Source organism: Mercenaria mercenaria, chromosome 9 (assembly GCF_021730395.1).
Source record: "Mercenaria mercenaria strain notata chromosome 9, MADL_Memer_1, whole genome shotgun sequence".
Taxonomy (NCBI): Eukaryota; Metazoa; Mollusca; class Bivalvia; order Venerida; family Veneridae; genus Mercenaria; species Mercenaria mercenaria.
This window is the reverse complement of record NC_069369.1, coordinates 77,857,543-77,880,571: the sequence shown is the minus strand read 5'-3', so window position 1 is coordinate 77,880,571 and position 23,029 is coordinate 77,857,543. Positions and strand designations below refer to the sequence as shown.

Here is a 23,029-nt window from a genome sequence, read left to right as displayed (position 1 = left end):
ATAGTCAAAAATGCACATTTTCACCTTGTGACATGCCTAGCTCAAAAAATATTTGATATAGATTCATGAAACCTTGCATGAGTCTTAATCATGATATGAACTTGCGCACCTTCTATTTTTCATCTGGCTCCACCCCCTATTTTCAGAGGTATGGCCCCTGAAATAGTCAAAAATTCACATTTTTACCTTGTGACAAGCCTAGCTCAAAAAGTATTTGACATAGATTCATAAAACCTTGCATGAGTCTTAATCATGATATGAACTTGCGCACCTCCTATTTTTCATTTGGCTCCACCCCCTATTTTCAGAGTTATGGCTCCTGAAATAGTCAAAAATGCACATTTTCACCTTGTGACATGCCTAGCTCAAAAAATATTTGATATAGATTCATGAAACCTTGCATCAGTCTTAATCATGCTATGAACTTGTGCATCTCCTATTTTTCATCTGGCTTCGCCCCCTACTTTCAGAGTTATGACCCCTGAAATAGTCAAAAATGCACATTTTCACCTTGTGACATGCCTAGCTCAAAAAGTATTTGATATAGATTCATGAAACCTTGCATGAGTCTTAATCATGATATGAACTTGCGCACCTCCTATTTTTTATTTGGGTCCACCCCCTATTTTTAGAGTTATGGCCCCTGAAATAGTCAAAAATGTACATTTTCACCTTGTGACACACGTAGCTCAAAGAGTATTTAATATAAATGGTTGAAAACTTGCATGAGTCTTTATCATGATATAAACTTCCACACCTCTAATTTTTTGGCTGGCTCCACCCCCTTTTTTTATAGTTATGGCCCCTGAAATAGTAAAAAAAATGCACTTTTTCACCTAATTATGTGCCTAGCTCAAAAAGTATTAGATGTAAATTCAGGAAACCTTGCTGGAGTCTTTATCGTGATGTGACCTTGCACACTTGGCATTCTTCTTTAGAATCTTAGCTCTTATTACAGAGTTATGGCCCTTGAAATAGCCAAAATAGTGGATTTTTTGTTTGTGATGCTCATAGCTCAAAAGTAATGAATCCTTTGCATAAAATGTTTGTTGAGGCTTTACCCCATTAAGACTGCAAACATTTGAATTATTGCCCCTTATTTGTGACAAATGTACCAGTGGGGGGCACACCCTGTGTCCTACAGACACATTCTAGTTTTAACCAAACTTGCACACAACTTGTATCACCATGAGATCTCGGTTCCTTTCTTGAACTGGCCAGATCCCATTATGGGTTTCAGAGTTATGGCCCCTGAAAGGGCCAAAATCAGCTATTTTGACCTTGTCTGCACTATAGCAGCTATTTTTTTTATTTGATTGATTTTTACCAAACTGGCACACAACTTGTATCACCATAAGATCTTGGTTGCTTTCTTGAACTGGCCAGATTCCATGATAGGTTCCAGAGTTATGGCCCCTAAAAGGGCCAGAATTAGCTATTTTGACCTTGTCTGCACAATAGCAGCTTCATTTATGATTTTATTTTAACCAAACTTGCACACAACTTGTATCATAATAAGATCTCGGTTCCTTTCTTGAACTGGCGAGATTCCATTATGGGTTCCAGAGTGATGGAACCTGAAAGGGCCAGAATTAGCTATTTTGACATTGTCTGCACAATAGCAGCTTCATTTATGATTTGAATTTAATCAAACTTGCACAAACCTTGCGTCACCATAAGATCTCGGTTCCTTTCTTGAACCAGCCAGATCCCTTAATTGGTTCCAGAGTGATGGCCCCTGAAAGGGCCAAAATTAGCTATTTTGACCTTGTCTGCACAATAGCAGCTTCATTTATGATTTGATTTTAACCAAACTTGCACACAACTTGTATCACCACAAGATCTTGCTTCCTTTCTTCAGCTGGCCAGATTCCGTCATGGGTTCCAGAGTTATGGCCCCTTAAAGGTCCAAAATTGGCTATTTTGGCTTTTGCAGCCATATAGAGGCTTCATTTATGGTTTTATTTGATACAAAACTTCCAAAATATCTTCAACAACAATAAATCTTGGATTCCATGACAAATCAGATCCAATCATAGGTTCCAGAGTTATTATGTCTCCCCCAGGAGACATATTGTTTTTGCCCTGTCCGTCCGTCCGTCCGTCCGTCCGTCCGTACGTCACACTTCATTTCCGAGCAATAACTGGAGAACCATTTGACCTAGAACCTTCAAACTTCATAGGGTTGTAGGGCTGCTGGAGTAGACGACCCCTATTGATTTTGGGGTCACTCCTTCAAAGGTCAAGGTCACAGGGGCCTGAACATTGAAAACCATTTCCGATCAATAACTAGAGAACCACTTGACCCAGAATGTTAAAACTTCATAGGATGATTGGTCATGAAGAGTAGATGACCCCTATTGATTTTGGGGTCACTCCGTCAAAGGTCAAGGTCACAGGGGCCTGAACATTGAAAACCATTTCCGATCAATAACTAGAGAACCACTTGACCCAGAATGTTGAAACTTCATAGGATGATTGGTCATGAAGATTAGATGACCCCTATTGATTTTGGGGTCACTCCGTCAAAGGTCAAGGTCACAGGGGCCTGAACATTGAAAACCATTTCCGATCAATAACTAGAGAACCACTTGACCCAGAATGTTGAAACTTCATAGGATGATTGGTCATGAAGAGTAGATGACCCCTATTGATTTTGGGGTCACTCCGTCAAAGGTCAAGGTCACAGGGGCCTGAACATTGAAAACCATTTCCGATCAATAACTAGAGAACCACTTGACCCAGAATGTTGAAACTTCATAGGATGATTGGTCATGAAGAGTAGATGACCCCTTTTGATTTTGGGGTCACTCCATGAAAGGTCAAGGTCATTGGGGTCTGAACATTGAAAACCATTTCCAATCAATAACTAGAGAACCACCTGACCCAGAATGTTGAAACTTCATAGGATGATTGTACATGCAAAGTAGATGACCCCTATCGATTTTGGGGTCACTCCATTAAAGGCCAAGGTCACAGGGGCCTGAACATTGAAAACCATTTCCGGTCAGTAACTTGAGAACCACCCTTGACCCAGAATGTTGAAACTTAATAGGATGATTGGTCATGCAGAGTAGATGACCCCTAACAATTTTGGGGTCACTTTGTGAAGGGTCAAGGTCACAAGGGCCCGAACATTGAAAACCATTTCCGGTCAGTAACTTGAGAACCACTTGACCCAGAATGATGAAACTTCATAGGATGACTGGTCATGGAGAGTAGATGACCCCTAACGATTTCAGGGTCACTCTGTTAAAGGTCAAGGCCACAGGGGCCTGAACATGGAAAACCATTTCCAGTCAATAACTTGAGAACCTCTCGACCCAGAATGTTGAAACTTCATAGGATGATTGTTCATGCAGAGTAAATGAACCCTATTGTTTTTGGGGTCACTCCGTTAAAGGTCAAGGTCACAGGGGCCTGAACATTGATAACCAGTTCCGATCAATAACTTGAGAACCACTTGACCCAGAATGTTGAAACTTCATAGGATGATTGAACATGCAGAGTAGATGACTCCTATTGATTTTGGGGTCAGTCTATTAAAGGTCAAGGTCACAGTGGCCTGTTCATGTAAAATCATTTTTTGGAAATAACTTGAGAACCACTTGACCTACAATGTTGAAACTTAATAGGATGATTGGACATGCAGAGTAGATGACTCCTATTTATTTTGAGGTCACTTGATCAAAGGTCACGGTCACAGGAGCCTGAACAGTGACTTGAGAACCACTAGGCCAAGAGTGTTGAAATTTAGCGGGATGACTGGACATGCCAAGTAGATGATCCCTATTGCAGCCAACCATCAGTGTCTCTTTGACTTTCGCTCCTGACCCCTATTGACTTCTTGCCTATAGGACTTAGCATTGGGGGAGACATGCGCTTTTTTACAAAAGCATTTTCTAGTTTTATATCTGATTACCTCCCCTGATTGGAATCAAAATGGATTTATATCAGTAAGTACTTTCAGGACTTTTTTGAAATTTCATTATTGTTATTAGTTGGACTGAGACAATCAGGGTAGATAACTATGGACTGTTTTTATGTCAAATTACCTCCCTTTATTTCAAATTAAAATTGTTATATCTCCATAACTACTGAAGATACTGATCTGAAATTTCATTTATGTCAACAGATTTATTTGGCAGATCCTTCTTTTGTCCACTTACAATATATTTTTTTAATTACTTCCTTTTTACGTTACTATAAATAGCTTGTTTTTAGACACTTTTTTATTATTGGTCGTAGGGAAAACAAGAGACCAGTTTTCTGTGGTACAACATGGATGGTACCTCCAATTTTAGGTGTATTTTAACATATCTATACCTTGTAAGATTTTTTTTTCTTTTTGGTTAAATTTCTTCCCATTGTTGTTTCTGTCTTTTGGACTTAGATATTTTTTCTGAGGACCTTCTTGTCCTCAAGTGCAATGATAACAGGTGAGCGATATAGGGCCATCATGGCCCTCTTGTATAGACTTTTATAGGAAAAATCTTTAAAAAATTTTCTTATCTGAAACCATACGACCTAGGCTTTTGATATTTGGTATGATGAATTGTCTAGTAGTTCTCTACCAAAATTATTCAAATTATGCCCCTGGGGTTAAAAGAGGCCCTGCCCTGGGGTCACTTAGTTATTATGTGAGTTATATAGGAAAAAATACTTAAAAATCATCTGATCCTATTTCCAAGACTGTTTAATTATAATTACCTGATGACCCCAAGTAATATGATGCCACTTGACGGTGACCTTGACCTACCGACTTACTTTCTTGTTTTTTGAGATACAGCATTGAAATTTTGATGACGTACACAGTTATGCACACAAATCGTAAAACTGAACTTCATTGACCATGAATGTGACCTACTGACTTTCTTAATATTTTATCATCAGTTTGACATGTGAAACATGTAGCTCATATTACTCAGGTGAGCGATCCAGGGTCATCATGACCCTCTTGTAGGTAAATATATGGCATTATAGATCAAAGGTATTGAATTATGCAACATTCGATGTGCCATAGGTAACAAGTAAGAAAAGCTATAATACTGAAACACGTAAAGGGTTGAGTAAATTGGTTTTTAGCTCGACTATACTAAGTATATGGATAGCTATCCTACTCACCCCGGCGTCGGCGTCCCCACCTTGGTTAAAGTTTTTTTTTACACTTTCTCTTTTTAGCTCACCAGAGCACAAAGTGCTCAGGGTGAGCTATTGTGATCGCTCACCGTCCGGCGTCCGTCCGTCGTCCGTCCGTCCGTCCGTCGTCCGTCCGTCCGTCCGTTCGTCCGTCCACACTTTCCTTTAAAAAACATCTCCTCCTAAACCAACAGGCCAATTTTGATGAAACTTCACAGGGATGTTCCTTGGATGGTCTTCTCTAAAAATTTTTCAAAGAATTGAATTCCATGCAGAACTCTGGTTGCCATGGCAACCGAAAGGAAAAACTTTAAAAATCTTCTTCTCAAAAACCAGAAGCCCTAGAGCTTAGATATTTGGTGTGAAGCATTGCCTAGTGGACCTCTACCAAGTTTGTTCAAATCATGACCCCGGGGTCAAAATTGACCCCGCCCCAGGGGTCACTTGATTGTACATAGAAAAATCTTAAAAAATCTTCTTCTTGAAAACCAGAAGCCGTAGACCTTAGATATTTGACATGTAGCATTGCCTAATGGACCTCTACTAAAGTTGTTCAAATCATGACCCCAGGGTCAAAATTGACCCCGCCCCAGGGGTCACTTGATTTTACATAGGAAAATCTTCAAAAAATTTCTAAAAATAAAGCAGAAGGCCTAGGTCTTAGATATTTCACGTGTAGCATTGCCTAGTGGACCTCTACAAAATTTATTTAAATCAGACCCCCGGGGTCAAAATTGACCCCGTCCCAGGGGTCACTTGATTTTACATAGGAAAACCTTAAAAAATCTTCTCAAAAAGCAGAAGCTCTAGAGCTTAGATATTTGACATGTAGCATTGCCTAGTGGACCTCTACTAAAGTTGTTCAAATCATGACCCCCGGGGTCTAAATTGACCCCGCCCTAGGGGTCGCTTGATTTTACATAGAAAAATCTTCAATATTTTCTAAAAATAAACCAGAAGGCCTAGAGCTTAGATATTCAACATGTAGCATTGCTTAGTGGACCTCTACAAAATTTGTTCAAATATTGACCCCCTCAGGGTCAAATTGACCCAGCCCCAGGGGTTACTTTATTGTACATAGGGAAATCTTCATAAATTTGCTTAAAATAAACCAGAAGGCCTAGATCTTAGATATTCGATATGTAACATTGCCTAGTCGACTTCTACAAACTTTGTTCAAATCATGACCCCCGGGGTAAAATTGGCCCCGCCCCAGTGGTTACTTGATTGTACATCGGAAAATTTTCCAAAAAATTTCTAAAAATCATCAATTTGACATTTGAAATATATTACTCTGGTGAGCGATCCAGGGTGATCATGACCCTCTTGTTTCTCCTTATCTCTGTAATTATGCCTCCCTTCGAAGAAGGAGGGGTATATTGTTTTGCAGATGTTGGTCGGTCGGTCTGTCGGTATGTAGACCAATTGGTTTCCGGATAATAACTCAAGAACGCTTGAGCCTAGGATCATGAATGTTGATAGGGAGGTTGGTCATGACCAGCAGATGACCCCTATTGATTTTGAGGTCAGTCGGTCAAAGGTCAAGGTCACAGTGACCTGGAACATTTAAACGGTTTCCGGATGAAAACTCAAGAATGCTTGGGCCTAGGATCATGAAAGTTGATAGGGAGGTTGGTCATGACCAGCAGATGACTCCTAGTGATTTTGAGGCTATTAGATCAAAGGCCAAGGTAACAGTGACCCTGAACAGTTAAACGGTTTCCGGATAACTCAAGAATGCTTGCACCTACATGGAACTTGATAGGGAGGTTGGTCATGACCAGCAGATGACCCCTATTGATTTTGAGGTTAGTAGGTCAAAGGTCAAGGTCACAGCGACCCGAAACAGTTTAACGATTTCCGGATGATAACTCAAGAATGCTTGGGTCTAGGATGATGAAAGTTGATAGGGGGTTGGTCATGACTAGCAGATGACCCTATTGATTTTGAGGTCAGTATGTCAAAGGTCAAGGTCACAGTGACCCAGAACAGTTAAACCGTTTCAGGACAATAACTTGTGAATGCTTGGGCATAGGATCAAGAAACTTTATAGGGAGGTTGATCATGACCAGCAGATGACCCCTTATGATTTTGAGGTCAGTAGGTCAAAGGACCCAGAATAGTAGAACTTTCGTGTACAGTGACCAAAGTATTTCTGTTCCTTGTGCAATTACTGAATGCATCAAGGGGGGCATTTCGTGTTCTACGAGCTCTTGTTACTTGATGGATTTGCTTTAAACTTAAAATAGTTATTCCTCATCATCACTCACATCATATGGCACAAGGGCCATAACTCTCACACCAATATTTCATGAATTATCCCCCCTTTTTATTAGCTCACCTGTCACTTAGTGACAAGGTGAGCTTTTGTGATCACCCTTCGTCCGTCGTCCGTCATCAGTCCGTGCGTCCGTGCGTGCGTGCGTCCGTCAACAATTTCTTGTCTGCACGATAGTGATTTCATTTATGATTTTATGTTAACCAAACTTGCACACAACTTGTATCACCATAAGATCTCGGTTCCTTTCTTGAACGCCAGAACTAATTATGGGTTCCAGAGTTACAGCCCCTGAAAAGGCCAGAATTAGCTATTTTGACCTTGTCTGCACAGTAGCAGCTTTATTTATGATTTGATTTTTACCAAACTTGCACACAACTTGTATCACCATAAGATCTTGGTTCTTGTCTGGAACTGGCCAGATTCCTTTATGGGTTCCAGAGTTATGGTTCTGAAGGGGTCAGAATTAGCTATTTTGACCTTGTCTGCACAATAGCATCTTCATTTATGATTTGATTATAACTAAATTCGCACAAAACTTGTGTCACCATAAGATCTTGGTTTCTTTCTTGAACCGGCCAGATCCCGTAATGGGTTCCAGAGTTATGGTCCCTGATAGGGCCGGAATTAGCTATTTTGACATTGTCTGCACAATAGCATCTTCATTTATGATTTGATTATAACTAAACTTGCACAAAACTTGTGTCACCATAAGATCTTGGTTCCTTTCTTGAAACGGCCAGATCCCGTAATGGGTTCTAGAGTTATGGTTCTGAAGGGGTCAAAATTAGGTATTTTGACCGTGTCCGCACAATAGCAGCTTCATTTATGATTTGATTTTAACTAAACTTGCACAAAACTTGCGTCACCATAAGATCTTGGTTCTTTTCTTGAACCGGGCAGATCCCATAATGGGTTCCAGAGTTATGGCCCCTGAAAGGGCCGGAATTACCTATTTTGACTTTGTCTACACAATAGCAGCTTCATTTATGATTTGAATTTAATCAAACTTGCACAAACCTTGTGTCACCATAAGATCTTGGTTCCTTTCTTGAACCGGCCAGATCCTTTAATGGGTTCCAGAGTTATGGACCCTGAAAGGGCCAAAATTTGTTATTTTGACCTTGTCTGCACAATAGCAGCTTCATTTATGATTTGATTTTAACCAAACTTGCACACAACTTGTATCACCATAAGATCTCGATTCCTTTTTATACTCCCGCAGGGACGTATTATGTTATCGCCTCGGTGTCCGTCTGTGTGTTGGTTAGCAATTTCACTTCCGCTTTGTAACTCTTGAACCCCTTGATGGATTTCAGAGAAACCTTACGCAAATGTTCACCTCATTGAAACGATGTGCAGAGCGCATGTTTCGGATGGCTCACTTCAATGTCAAGGTCACACTTAGAGGTCAATGGTCGTATGACTTAGTTTTGTGTGAATATTGCTCTGCATTTGCGTTACATTGCAGTGCTCTTGTTTTTATTTGGCAGATCCTTCTTTTGTTCACTTACAATAATTTTTTTTTAATTACTTCCCTTTTATGTTACTATAAATAGCTTATTTAGTAACTTTTTTTATTATTTGCCGTAGGGAAAACAGAGACCACTTTTCTGTGGTACAACATGAATGGTACCTCCAATTTTTAAGTGTATTTTGACATATCTGTACCTTGTAAGAATTTTTATGCCCCCCTTCGAAGAAGGAGGGGTATATTGTTTTGCAGATGGTCGGTCGGTCGGTCGGTCGGAATGTAGACCAATCCGTTTCCGGATGATAACTCAAGAACGCTTGAGCCTAGGATCATGAAAGTTGATAGGGAGGTTGGTCATCACCAGCAGATGACCCCTATTGATTTTGAGGTCTGTATGTCAAAGGTCAAGGTCACAGTGACACTGAATAGTAAAACGGTTTCCGGATAATAACTCAAGAACACTTGTGCCTAGGATCATGAAAGTTGATGGGGAGGTTGATCATGACCAGCAGATGACCCCTATTGATTTTGAGGTCAGTATATTAAAGGTCAAGGTCACAGCGACCCTGAACAGTGAAACGGTTTCTGGATGATAACTCAAGAACGCTTAGGCCTAGGGTCACGAAAATTGATATGGAGGTTGGTCATGACCAGCAGATGACACCTATTGATTTTGAGGTCAGTATGTCAAAAGTCAAGGTCACATTGGCCAGGAACAGTTAAACGGTTTCTGATCTTGTCCAAAACCATAGGGCCTAGGGCTTTGATATTTGGTATGTAGCAAAATCTAATGGTCCTCTCCTAAAATTATTCAGATTATTTCCCTAGGGACAAATATGGCCCCGCCCTGGGGTCACATGGTTTATATAGACTTATATAGGAAAAAACTTTGAAAAACCTCTTGTACAAAACCACAGGGCCTAGGGCTTTTATTTTTTGTATATGACATCATCTAGTGGTCCTCTAATAAGATTGTTCAAATTATTCCCTTAGGGTCAAATATGGCTCCGCCCTAAGGCTCACATGGTTTACATAGACTTATATAGGGAAAAATTTTGAAGATCTTCTTGTCCAAACCACAAAGACTATGGCTTTGATATTTTGTAATGTAGCATCATCTAGTGGTTCTCTACCATGTTTGTTCAAATTATCCCTGTAGGGTCAAATATGGCCCCGCCCCAGGGGTCATATGGTTCATATAGACTTATATAGGGAAAAGCTAAGAATCTTCATGTCCATAACTTACATCATTCAAATTTGGACCACATGTAAGTTTTGAGTGGCAAGATGAACCTTGACATGAGTTGACCTTGATCTTGACCTAGTGACCTACTTTCACATTTCTGTAGCTACAGCCTTCAAATTTGGACCACATGCATATGTTTGTGTACCGAAAATAAATTTGACCTTGTTATTGACCTTGTGACCTACTTTCACATTTTTGAAGGTACAGGCTTCAAATTTGGACCACATGTATAATTTTTTGTTCCAAAATAAAACTTGACCTTGATTTTGACCTAGTGACCTTCTTTCACATTTCTCAAGCTACAGCCTTCAAATTTGAACCACAAGCATAGTTTTGTGTACTGAAATGAACTTTGATCTTGAGATTGACCTAGTGACATTCTTTCACATTTCTGAAGGTACAAGCTTCAAATTTGGACCACTTGCATAGTTTTGTGTTCTGAAATAAAATTTGACCTTGATTTTGACCTAGTGACCTACTTTCACATTTCTCAAGCTACAGCCTTCAAATTTGAACCACATGCATAGTTTTGTGTATCGAAATGAACTTTGATCTTGAGATTGACCTTAGTGACCTACTTTCACATTTCTGAAGCTACAGGCTTCAAATTTGGACCACATGCATATTTTTGTGCCCCCCCCCACACCATGGGTGGTGGGGGCATATAGATTTGCTCTTGTCATATGTAATAATAATGTTGGTAAATATTTCAAAGGACACTTGTGCCCCTTTAAATCTGAACTTAATCTGTTGGTTGTGAAGAACCAACAGCTTTTGGTTTAGAAAACTCTTAGGTCAAGGTCACTTGGATGATTTCCCCATGTAACAAACGTGTTTTGTTATTCTTTCTCTTATCAGTTTTTAGCTCATCTGATTTTTTGAAAAAAAAAGATGAGTTATTGTCATCACTTGATCGGCATCGGCGTTTGCGTTACCTGGTTAAGTTTTATGTTAAATCAGCTTTTCTTCTAAACTATCAAGCTATTGCTTTGAAACTTGCAACACTTGTTCACCATCAATAGCTGACTCTGTACAGCAAGAAGCATAACTCCATTCTGCTTTTTACAAGAATTATGGCCCCTTTTGTACTTAGAAAATATCAGATTTCTTGGTTAAGTTTTATGTTTAGGTCAAATTTTCTCCTAAACTGTCAAAGCTTTTGCTTTAAAACTTGCAACACTTGTTCACCGTCAATAGCTGACTCTGTACAGCAAGAAGCATAACTCCATACTGTTTTTTGCAAGAATTATGGCCTTTTTTGGATTTCAGATTCTATGGTTAAGTTTTGTGTTTAGGTCAGCTTTTCTCCTAAACTATCAAAGCTATTGCTTTAGAACTTGCAACACTTGTTCACCATCAGAAGCTGACTCTGTACAGCAAAAAACACAACTCCATCCTGCTTTTTGCAAGAATTATGGCCCATTTTGGACTTAGAAAATATCAGATTTCTTGGTTAACTTTTGCATTTAGGTCAACTTTTCTCCTTAACGGTCAAACTATTGCTAGAAAACTTGGAGCAGTTATTCGCCATTGAAGTTGACTCTGCACAGCAAGTACTGTAACTCTACATTGCTTTTTGCAAGAATTATGGCCCCTTTTGTACTTAGTCGGTGCGACGTTAAATCCAAATCCAACCTTTTGTACTTAGAAAATATTTCTATTACACAGAGACAAAAAAATCAGATGAGCGTCTGCACCGGCAAGGCTTGTTAGTATTCCGTGTTAAGCTTGACTGTTCGAAGAATAAGTAGAGCTGTTGCACTCTAGAAACTCTCGAGTTATTGTCCTTGAATTACTAAATATTTTGAAAATTGACAGTGTCCACTCTCTGACTTAATTAGTTCTTATACAGTGTTCACCAAAACTCTATATTTGGTTTTATTATTTCATGATTTTATGCTTGTTGTTTGCACATTTGCACATTCCTATTTTTCTTTCAGTGTGTTATACTTAGAATAATTAATTTCATATGAATGTGATAATATTTATTAGCTAATAAACATTTAGGCAAAAGAATGGGGTTTTAAAGTGTTTATCCTGTGACCGAGTATTGCGGATGAAGTCGAAAATTTCGATGCTGACACTATAAAATATGTTAAACGCATTGGTGAAAAAGATGGAGAAAGTGCAAGGATGGTAATTGCACAGTTTGCACGTAGTGAAGATAAATTTAAACTCTTTAAATATCGAGATAGTCTTAGGAGAAATGGCATCCGTATTTCTAATGATTTGTCCTACATTCAGCGACAACAATTGAAAGAGCTAAAACGAAAGGGCTTACGTGGGTATTTCAAAGGTGGAAATCTGCATACTTATAAACCGGTTTCTAAGGATGAAGATTATAATGGAGAAACTAGAACTTTCAGGCGTGTAGTACGTAACAGGCAAGGTGGTAATAGCGGCGAACCTGATGTTGAAGCCATGGAGTCGGTCTCTTTGGAGGTCAATCACACCAAAAAATAGGATAAAGGTCAAAGCCCAATACATACAGGAGATACACTTAATTTATTGACATGGAATATAGAAGGTTTTAAATCAAAGTTAAATAGTTTTGACATATTGGATTTTTTGAAAAGTCCTTACGTCATTGGTATTCAAGAAACATGGGAGCTGGAATCAGATTATTGTGAACAGTATTTTCCTGAATATAACGTGTATTCCTGTAGTGCTAAAAAATCAAATGCTGGTGGAAGGCATATGGGCGGTGTTACTGTCTTAATTAAAAGTGATATGACATCTTTTGTGAAGCGTGTATGTGAATGGTTTACTTTTGGTGTTATGCTGTTGTTTGATAAAACATTACTGACCACAGATAGAGATGTTCTATATGTTTCATTGTATATACCACCAGAAAATTCTCCGTTTTATGATTATAAGGATATGATGGGGTTACAAGAACTGGAGGATTGTATTATTACAAATCAATTACTTGATACAGAATTGTTGTTAAATGGTGACTTTAATGCCCGAACTTCTAACGCTCTAGACTATGTTACATGTTCTGTCAATGTACCAGAATTAACGGAATTTAGAGATATTATTAACAGTGAGGTAGTTATTGCAAGGTCTTCGTCTGACACCAAGATGAATAAATTCGGTCATGAGCTTATAGAATTTTGTAAAGTGTTTTCCTGTATTATAGCAAACGGTCGTTTTGGTGTGCATCCAGAGAGTAACGGCTATACCTTCATTAATAGTAATGGTTGTAGTACTATTGACTATTTTATAACATCTAAATGCTTGTTTGACCTCATTCAACAGTTCCAGATTTCACCGAACACGGAGAGTTGTCATATGCCTATAAGTCTAAGTTTGAAATTAAGTCATGGTGACACACCCGTGACCACTGATGAGAATCTGCACTTGTGTTACAATCTATATGATGACAATTGTAAGGAGTATTTACAATGTTTATCGGAAAATATATTGAATGGTTGTTTCAACCCGATAGATAACATGCTAGACGACGGTAATATTGATATAAACGTTATTGTACGCGAATTAGAAACGGCTATAGTAGATAGCAGTGCTAGATTTCAAAAATTAAGAAGGCCAATTATTCGTAAAGAAAATAAACTATGGTTTGACAGTGATTGTAAAGCTGGAAAATTACAGAGTAGAAAAGCTTTAAACAAGTTTCGGTCCAGCCGATGTGAAAATAATCTGAACGACTATATAAATAGCAAACATGTTTATAAAATATGTGTAGACGGAAACGTTACTTAAATAATAAAAAATATGTGTCTAAAATAGAATCTGTTGTAAATAATTCAAAGATGTTTTGGCGTGAGTTGAAGAAATTGACAGATAAACCCAAGTCGCAACCAAATATATCTTTGAACAGCTGGTTTGAACATTTTAGCAACCTGTTTGCAGCGAATGTTGCTGATGACAATATTGATTATGAACAGGACGATAGAGATATTGATATGAATATAAATATCGATGAGATCGAGGACTTAGTGTTTAATTCTAGTATAACAGATGACGAGATTGTAAATACTGTAAAGTCTTTAAATATACATAAGGCATCTGGTGGTAACCTTATTCCACAGCATATAGTTTATGGTGTAAATGTATTATTACCTTTTATACGAAAATTGTTCAACAGATTATTTACAAAAGGTGAATTTCCAGATGAGTGGGCCAAGTCAATAATTATTCCGCTGCATAAGAAGGGAAGTGTTAGCAATCCAAATAACTACAGGGGTATTGCTTTATTAGATATTTTAAGTAAAGTCTACATATCAATAATTACCAAAAGGTTAACTTTCTATGTAGAAGCATATAGTAGAATATCAGAATGTCAAGCTGGATTTAGAGCTGGTTATTGTACAGTTGATAACGCCTTTATACTGTTAAAGTATAATATATATAAAATACTGTATTCTATTGTTAACAAATATTTAAGTGTAAAAGGAAAATCGATATACGTAGCTTTCATTGACTTTCAGAAAGCCTTTGATTCGGTTGACCGGTCAGTATTGTATGATATTTTGAAAAACAATGGTGTTCAAGGTCATTTATACAAGGCTATACAAGCCATTTATGTGTCTGTTAAAGCATGTGTTAGAACACAACAAGGTTTTACCAGTATATTTTCTTGCCCTGTTGGACTACGTCAGGGGTGTAACTTGAGTCCCATCTTGTTTGCCATGTTTATAAACGAATTGGATAGTTTGTTATGTCAAAACAATACTAGAGGCATCCAGTTATTTCCTGATACTATGGAAATATTCCTACTTATGTTCGCAGATGATATTGCTCTTTTAGCAGATACTGTAGTAGGGTTACAAAGGCAATTAAATATTTTAGAAACCTTTTGTAATTCAAGTAAACTTACAGTAAATATTTCTAAAACAAAAGTACTGGTCTTTAAGCGAGGTGGACGATTAGCGAGGAGAGAACGCTGGTTCTTTGGTAATAACGTAATAGATACTGTGAATGGTTTTACCTATGTTGGCATATATTTTTCTAACAGACTGTCATTGTACAAAATGGCTGAAGCTATGTCGGTTAAAGCGAAAAAAGTTCTGATATATATTTTCAATTCTCTACAAAATTTGCAATGTTTACCTTATAAAACGTTCTTTAAAATATTTGATACAAAAGTTGCGGCTGTGTAACTATATGGTTCAGAACTATGGGGACTAAAACATATGCGATGTGTCGAATCATTTCAGGTATATGCGTGTAAACGCTTTCTTAAAGTGAACAGAAGTGCATGTAACGACGCTGTTCTTGGGGACGTTGGTAGATTCCCCATGTATATATATTCAGCTAAACGTTGTATCAAATATTGGATGCGTTTGCTTACTTTGCCTAGAAACAGATATATCAAATTGTGCTATGAAATGCTTTTATGTTATGATAATTTAGGTTGTATAAATTGGGCAACAGATGTAAAACAATATTTATATACTAACGGGTTTGGATATATTTGGGAACGCCAAGAAGTCGCTAACCCACGCTATTTTCTGTTTCAATTTGAACAAAGGTTGAAGGACCAATATGTTCAAAACTGGAGGACTAGATGCAATGAAAGTAGTAAACTTTGTCATTATATACATTTTAAACCTTCGTACAATGTGGAAAAGTATGTTACTGTTGTAGATGTAGCAAAATTTCGATCCTGTATGGCAAATTTTCGAAGTTCTTCACATAATCTCATGATTGAAAAAGGTAGACATATTGGTTTAGATAGAGAACATCGTGACTGTCCATATTGTGAAGCTGTTATTGAAGACGAATTTCATTTTGTACTTATATGTCCTTTGTATTCAAATATTCGGTCATTATACTTGCCATACCACTTTGTTAACAATGCTACAATACAAAACTTTTATGATCTAATGTCAACAGAAAGTGATGAAATTATTAGAAACCTAGCAATGTATATATATTACGCTTTTAAAGAAAGAAGTAGGCTAGTTTCAGACTTTACTTGAACATGTATTTGGTACAAGACTATACTGACATGTGTTTACTGTATAATACATAATTGACAAGTACCTTATAATATTATTATGTAAATGTAAATGACCTTTGCTTCACATATGTGATTAGATGTTATATGTTCTGTATTTCTCTTGTGTATGGGCCGGAGGCTTTATTATGCAATAAAGAATGAATTGAATTGAATTGAATTGACGAACCAGTAGTGTTTATTTGTTTTATGGGTTACTATTTTCACAGATACCCTGTGCGAAAAGCCACCTTGACAATAGTGGAAGCTGTGAAAAACTACTTCCGTGAAGTGCAGGACAGCACAGTGACAGATATATACTTATGTGATATGAAGTTAAATACAGTTGAAGCATTCAACGCCGCACTAAGCGATGAATTTGGTGCAACAAATTTCCAGAAATATGTTCTTAAGCAGAATAAAAGACCAAGCCCAGCCACGAGAAAGTCTGCTTCATGTAAGAATATTTTCAAAAGAATGCCTTTCAGATCGACTGTACAGGTCTCACTGTATTCAATTAATTACACCGAACCATAAAATATACAACTTTTTCTTAAATTTCATTTTTAGAATGTTTTGCAGATTTCCATGTATGAAACGATGTTTAGAATATATTTGATTTTATTTCAATTTGTCTAGGATGCAGATACTAAAATGCAAACTTTGTGTGCATTTTTCTTTTTGATCACCTCGTTATACATGAGAAATCAGTTTTAAAGAAGCCTGTTATAAGATTGTTAAGTCCACATGTTATGTTAAGGAAATTGCTGCGTACAAAATATAGCTTTCAGTGAGTAAAACCATTGACTACAGAAATAAGTAACATTGAGGAATATTACCATACTCCTGAAAACAATGTATACATAAAATCTTATCTCCATAAAGTTTAATCAGTAACAAATTAACATTGTTGCTGCTTATTGGCAGTAGAAATATTAACTATTAAGATTTGATTGATCAAGATTTTTATGCACCCGAAGGGAGGCATATAGTTTTTGAACCGTCTGTCGGTCTGTCGGTCTGTTCGCAATTTTCGTGTCCGGTCCATATCTTTGTCATCCATGGATGGATTTTCAAATAACTTGGCATGAATGTGTACCACAGTAAGATGACGTGTGTCGCACAAGACCCAGGTCCGTAGCTCAAAAGTCAAGGTCACACTTAGACGTTAAAGGTCATATTTCATGATAGTGCATTGATGGGCGTGTCCGGTCCATATCTTTGTCATTCATGCATGGATTTTCAAGTAACTACGCATAAATGTGCGGCACAGTAAGACGACGTGTCGCACGCAAGACCCAGTTCTGTAGCTCAAAGGTCAAGGTCACACTTAGACGTTAAATGTCATATTTCATGATAGTGCATTGATGGGCGTGTCCGGTCCATATCTTTGTCATTCATGCATGGATTTTAAAATTATTGGGCATGAATGTGTACCACAGTAAGACGACGTGTCGCGCGCAAGACCCAGGTCCGTAGCTCAAAAGTCAAGGTCACACTTAGACGTTAAAGGTCATATTTCATGATAGTGCAATGATGGGCATGTCCGGTCCATATCTTTGTCATTCGTGCATGGATTTTAAAATAACTACGCATGAATGTATGGCACAGTAAGACGACTCAATACCCAGGTCAGTAGGTCAAAGGTCCTAAACTCTAACATCGGCCATAACTATTCATTCAAAGTGCCATCGGGGGCATGTGTCATCCTATGGAGACAGCTCTTGTTAAAACATATTAATGTGTATACTTGCTGAAGCATGATAAAACATTTACAGATGATGATGACTATGACGATAATCCTTACGATATACGACCAATGGACTCTGACGAGGAGGAAGATGACGACTACTACTCTAGCTCTAGTGCCGTGGCCCTTCCTAGAGGTTTTTGAAATTGTTTATTGGTTTAATACAGATATATTTCATTTGTTCAACGGAATTTCGTTGATAAGCTTGAAGATTATCACCAGTACTGGTTTGTGTTCAGAAAGGAAATTTTACCTTGAATAATTGTTGTTTTATTATGTCTCCCCCAGGAGACATATTGTTTTTGCTCTGTCCGTCCGTCCGTCCGTCCGTCCTTCCGTCCGTCCGTCCGTCCGTCCGTCCGTCACACTTCATTTCCGAGTAATAACTGGAGAACCATTTGACCTAGAACCTTCAAACTTCATAGGGTTGTAGGGCTGCTGGAGTAGACGACCCCTATTGTTTTTAGGGTCACTCCGCCAAAGGTCAAGGTCACAGGGGCCTGAACATTGAAAACCATTTCCAATCAATAACTAGAGAACCACTTGACCCAGAATGTTGAAACTTCATAGGATGATTGGCCATTAAGAGTAGATGACCCCTATTGATTTTGGGGTCACTCCGTCAAAGGTCAAGGTCACAGGGGCCTGAACATTGAAAACCATTTCCGATCAATAACTAGAGAACCACTTGACCCAGAATGTTGAAACTTCATAGGATGATTGGTCATGAAGAGTAGATGACCCCTATTGATTTTGGGGTCACTCCATCAAAGATCAAGGTCACAGGGGCCTGAACATGGAAAACCATTTCTGATCAATAACTAGAGAACCACTTGACCCAGAATGTTGAAACTTCATAGGATGATTGTACATGCAAAGTAGATGACCCCTATCGATTTTGGGGTCACTCCTTTAAAGTTCAAGGTCACAGGGGCCTGAACATTGAAAACCATTTCCGGTCAGTAACTTGAGAACCACTTGACCCAGAATGTTGAAACTTAATAGGATGATTAGTCATGCAGAGTAGGTGACCCCTAACGATTTTGGGGTCACTCTGTGAAAGGTCAAGGTCACAGGAGCCTGAACATTGAAAACCATTTCCGGTCAGTAACTTGAGAACCAGTTGACCCAGAATGATGAAACTTCATAGGATGATTGGTCATGCAGAGTAGATGACCCCTAACGATTTTAGGGTCACTCTGTTAAAGGTCAAGGCCACAGGGGCCTGAACATGGAAAACCATTTCCAATCAATAACTTGAGAACCTCTCGACCAAGAATGTTGAAACTTCATAGGATGATTGTTCATGCAGAGTAAATGACCCCTATTGGTTTTGGGGTCACTCTGTCAAAGGTCAAGGTCACAGAGGGCTGAACATTGATAACCAGTTCTGATCAATAACTTGAGAACCACTTGACCCAGAATGTTGAAACTTCATAGGATGATTGAACATGCAGAGTAGATGACCCCTATTGATTTTGGGGTCAGTCTATTAAAGGTCAAGGTCACAGGGGCCTGTTCATGTAAAATCATTTTTTGGAAATAACTTGAGAACCACTTGACCTACAATTTTGAAACTTAATAGGATGGTTGGACATGCAGAGTAGATGACCCCTATTTATTTTGAGGTCACTTGATCAAAAGTCAAGGTCACAGGAGCCTGAAAAGTGACTTGAGAACCACTAGGTCAAGAGTGTTGAAATTTAGCGGGATGACTGGACATGCCAAGTAGATGATCCCTATTGCAGCCAACCATCAGTGTCTCTTTGACTTTTGCTCCTGACCCCTATTGCATGGTTCGCACAGGCCATGAAAAGTCCTTGAATTTGATGCCTACTCCTTGAAAACTACTAGAATTTTGTAACAGTCAGAAACTACTTGAAAACTACTTGAATTTAGGAAAAAACATACAAAAGATGGCAAATAGTCCTTAAATTCGTCAGGTGCGAAGTGAAAATGGACAAACATTATAAACGGACTAAAATAAACTAAAACACGACGGAAAAAAACCCAACTGTTACCGCCATAAGGGCCTGCCACGGAGTTGGCGATAGTACAGTACAGTACTGTACTTTACAGGTTTTATGCTCTTTCAAGTAATTTTCACACTAATTTATCTGCGATGCATTGAAGGTCATTTTTGGTTATTTCATGTCTCAGCAACAGTGACATTGCGCCCATTTTAGTCCTTGAAAATGGAGGAAAACTACTTGAAAACTACTTGAATTTTTTTTTGGGCAGGTCTGTATGAACCATGTATTGACTTCTTGCCTATAGGACTTTGCATTGGGGGAGACATGCGCTTTTTTACAAAAGCATTTTCTAGTTGTCCTTGAAGTTTAAATGTTTTGAACAATGAACCTTGCTAGTCATTTTTGATATAGATTTGGTCTCATCCGTGCATCCGTCCGACCGTGCGTCCGAAGTTCGTGACGCGCCTAGCTCGAAAAGTATTTGATATAAATTGATGAAACCTTGTGTGAGTCTTTATCATGATATGAACTTGCGCACCTTCTATTTTTTTAAGCTGGCACCATCCCCTATTTTCAGAGTTATGGCCCCTGAAATAGTCAAAAATGCACATTTTCACCTTGTGACACGCCTAGGTCAAAAATTATTTGATATAGATTCATGAAACCTTGCATGTGTCTTAATCATGATATGAACTTGCGAAACCTCCTATTTTTCATCTGGCTCCGCCCCTATTTTCAGAGTTCTGGCCCCTGAAATAGTAAAAAATGCACATTTTCACCGTGTGGCACGCCTAGGTCAAAAAGTGTTTGATATAGTTTCATGAAACCTTGCTTGTGTCTTAATCATGATATGAACTTGCGCTCCTCCTATTTTTCATCTGGCTCCGTCCCCTGTTTTCAGAGTTATGGCCCCTGAAATAGTCAAAATTGCACATTTTCACATTGTGACATGCCTAGCTCAAAAAGTATTTGATATAGATTCATGAAATCTTGCATGAGTCTTAATCATGATATGAACTTGCGCACCTCCTATTTTTCATCTGGCTCCGCCTCCTATTTTCAGAGTTATGGCCCCTGAAATAGTCACAAATGCACATTTTCACCTTGTGATATGCCTAGCCCAAAAAGTATTTGATATAGATTCATGAAACCTTGCATGAGTTTTAATCATGATATGAACTTACCCACTTCCTATTTTTCATTTGGGTCTGCCTCCTTTTTTTAGAGTTATGGCCCCTGATATAGTCAAAAATGCACATTTTCACCTTGTGACGCACGTAGCTCAAAAAGTTTTTAATATAAATGGTTGAAAACTTGCATAAGTCTTTACATGATATAAATTTGCACACCTCTAATTTTTTGGCTGGCTCCACCCCCTATTTTAGCTCACCAGTCACAAAGTGACAAGGTGAGCTTTTGTGATCGTGCAGCGTCTGTCGTCTGTCCGTGCGTTCGTCCGTAAACTTTTGCTTGTGACCACTCTAGAGGTCACATTTTTCATGGGATCTTTATGAAATTTAATCAGAATGTTCATCTTGATGATATCTAGGTCAAGTTTTAAACTGGGTCATGTGTGGTCAAAAACTAGGTCAGTAGATCTAAAAATAGAAAATCCTTGTGACCTCTTTAGAGGCCATATTTTTCATGGGATCTTTATGAAAGTTGGTCAGAATGTTCATCTTGATGATATCTAGGTCAGATTTGAAACTGGGTCATGTGCAATTAAAAACTAGGTCAGTAGGTTTAAAAATAGAAAATCTTTGTAACCTCTCTAGAAGCCAAATTTTTCATGGGATCTTTATGAAAATTTGTCAGAATGTTCATGTTGATGATATCTAGGTCAAGTTCGAAACTGGGTCACGTGCCTTCAAAAACCAGGTCAGTAGGTCTAAAAATAAAAATCCTTGTGACCTCTCTAGAGGCCATATTTTTCAATGGATCTTCATGAAAATTAGAATGTTCACGTTGATGATATCTAGGTCAGGTTCTAAACTGGGTCATCTGCTTTTAAAAACTAGGTCAGTAGGTCTAAAAATAGAAAATCCTTGTGACCTCTCTAGAGGCCATATTTTTCAAGGGATATTTATGAAAATTAGTCAGAATGTTCATCTTGATGATATCCAGGTCAGGTTCGAAACTGGGTCATATGCGATCAAAAACTAGGTCAGAAGGTCTAAAACTAGTGAAACCTTTTGACCTCTCTAAAGGCCATATTTTTCATGGGATCTGTATGAAAATTGGTCTGAATGTACATCATGATAATGTCTAGGTCAAGTTCGAAACTGGGTCACTTGCGGTCAAAAACTAGGTCATTAGGTCTTATTACAGAGTTATGGCCCTTGAAATAGCCAAAATAGTGGATTTTTTGTTTGTGATACTCATAGCTCAACAAGTATAGGACCTAGAATAATGAATCCTTTTCATAAAATGTTTGTTGAGGCTATACCCCATTAAGACTGCAAACATTTGAATTATTGCCCCTTATTTGTGACAAATGTACCAGTGGGGGGCACACCCTGTGTCCTACCGACACATTCTAGTTCATTGATATGTCAGTCAGCCGTTTAGTGTCAGATAAATAATCGGGGAAGGCTTGGACCTGCGACCGTCAGTCTCTGTAGGATGATTGCCTTTGATCATTTTATGATCAGTAATGTTTTTCGGTCAGCAGGTCAAGGGTCATTGTCACAGTGACATTGCTTCTAAGAACACCACTAATCAGTAGCTGAAGAACGATTTGTCCTATAGCAATAAAATTGCTTATAATTAACTTTATACATGTCTATCGCATCATTAGATGACCTCCAAGGACAAGTTACATAATTTCAGCTTATATTTTGTCAAAATTATGCCCCTTTTAAAACTTAGAATTTTAGGTTTTTCATGTAAGGAGCTTTTTCAGAAACTGCTTTGCCAAATGCTTTCATATTTCACATGCCTTCAACATCATAAGATGGCCCAAAGCACAAGTTACATAACTCTAGTTTTTGTATTGTCAACATTATGCATCTTTTTAACTTGTAGAATTTCAGTTTAAAGTTTTGCGTGTAAGCGGGTTTGCTTTGCCAAATGGTTTCAAACTTCATACATGTCTTTGGCATCATAAGATGATCTCTAAGGACAAGTTAATCTAGCTTTTATCTTATTTTTAAAATTATGTCCCCTTTTAACTTAGAATATCAGGTTAAAATTTTGCATGTAAGC

General features: G+C 38.1%; 1 protein-coding gene across 2 annotated transcripts in view; it reads left to right on the top strand.

Moving 5' to 3' along the window:
* Positions 1-23,029, top strand: part of LOC123547552 (protein mono-ADP-ribosyltransferase PARP14-like) — a 221,420-nt gene that overhangs the window by 97,682 nt on the left and 100,709 nt on the right. For both annotated transcript variants that reach the window (XM_053551802.1, XM_053551803.1), the window contains exons 12-13: positions 16,333-16,559; positions 17,881-17,988. In XM_053551802.1, the coding sequence (XP_053407777.1) occupies positions 16,333-16,559; positions 17,881-17,988 (335 nt within the window). The remainder of the gene's footprint in view (positions 1-16,332; positions 16,560-17,880; positions 17,989-23,029) is intronic.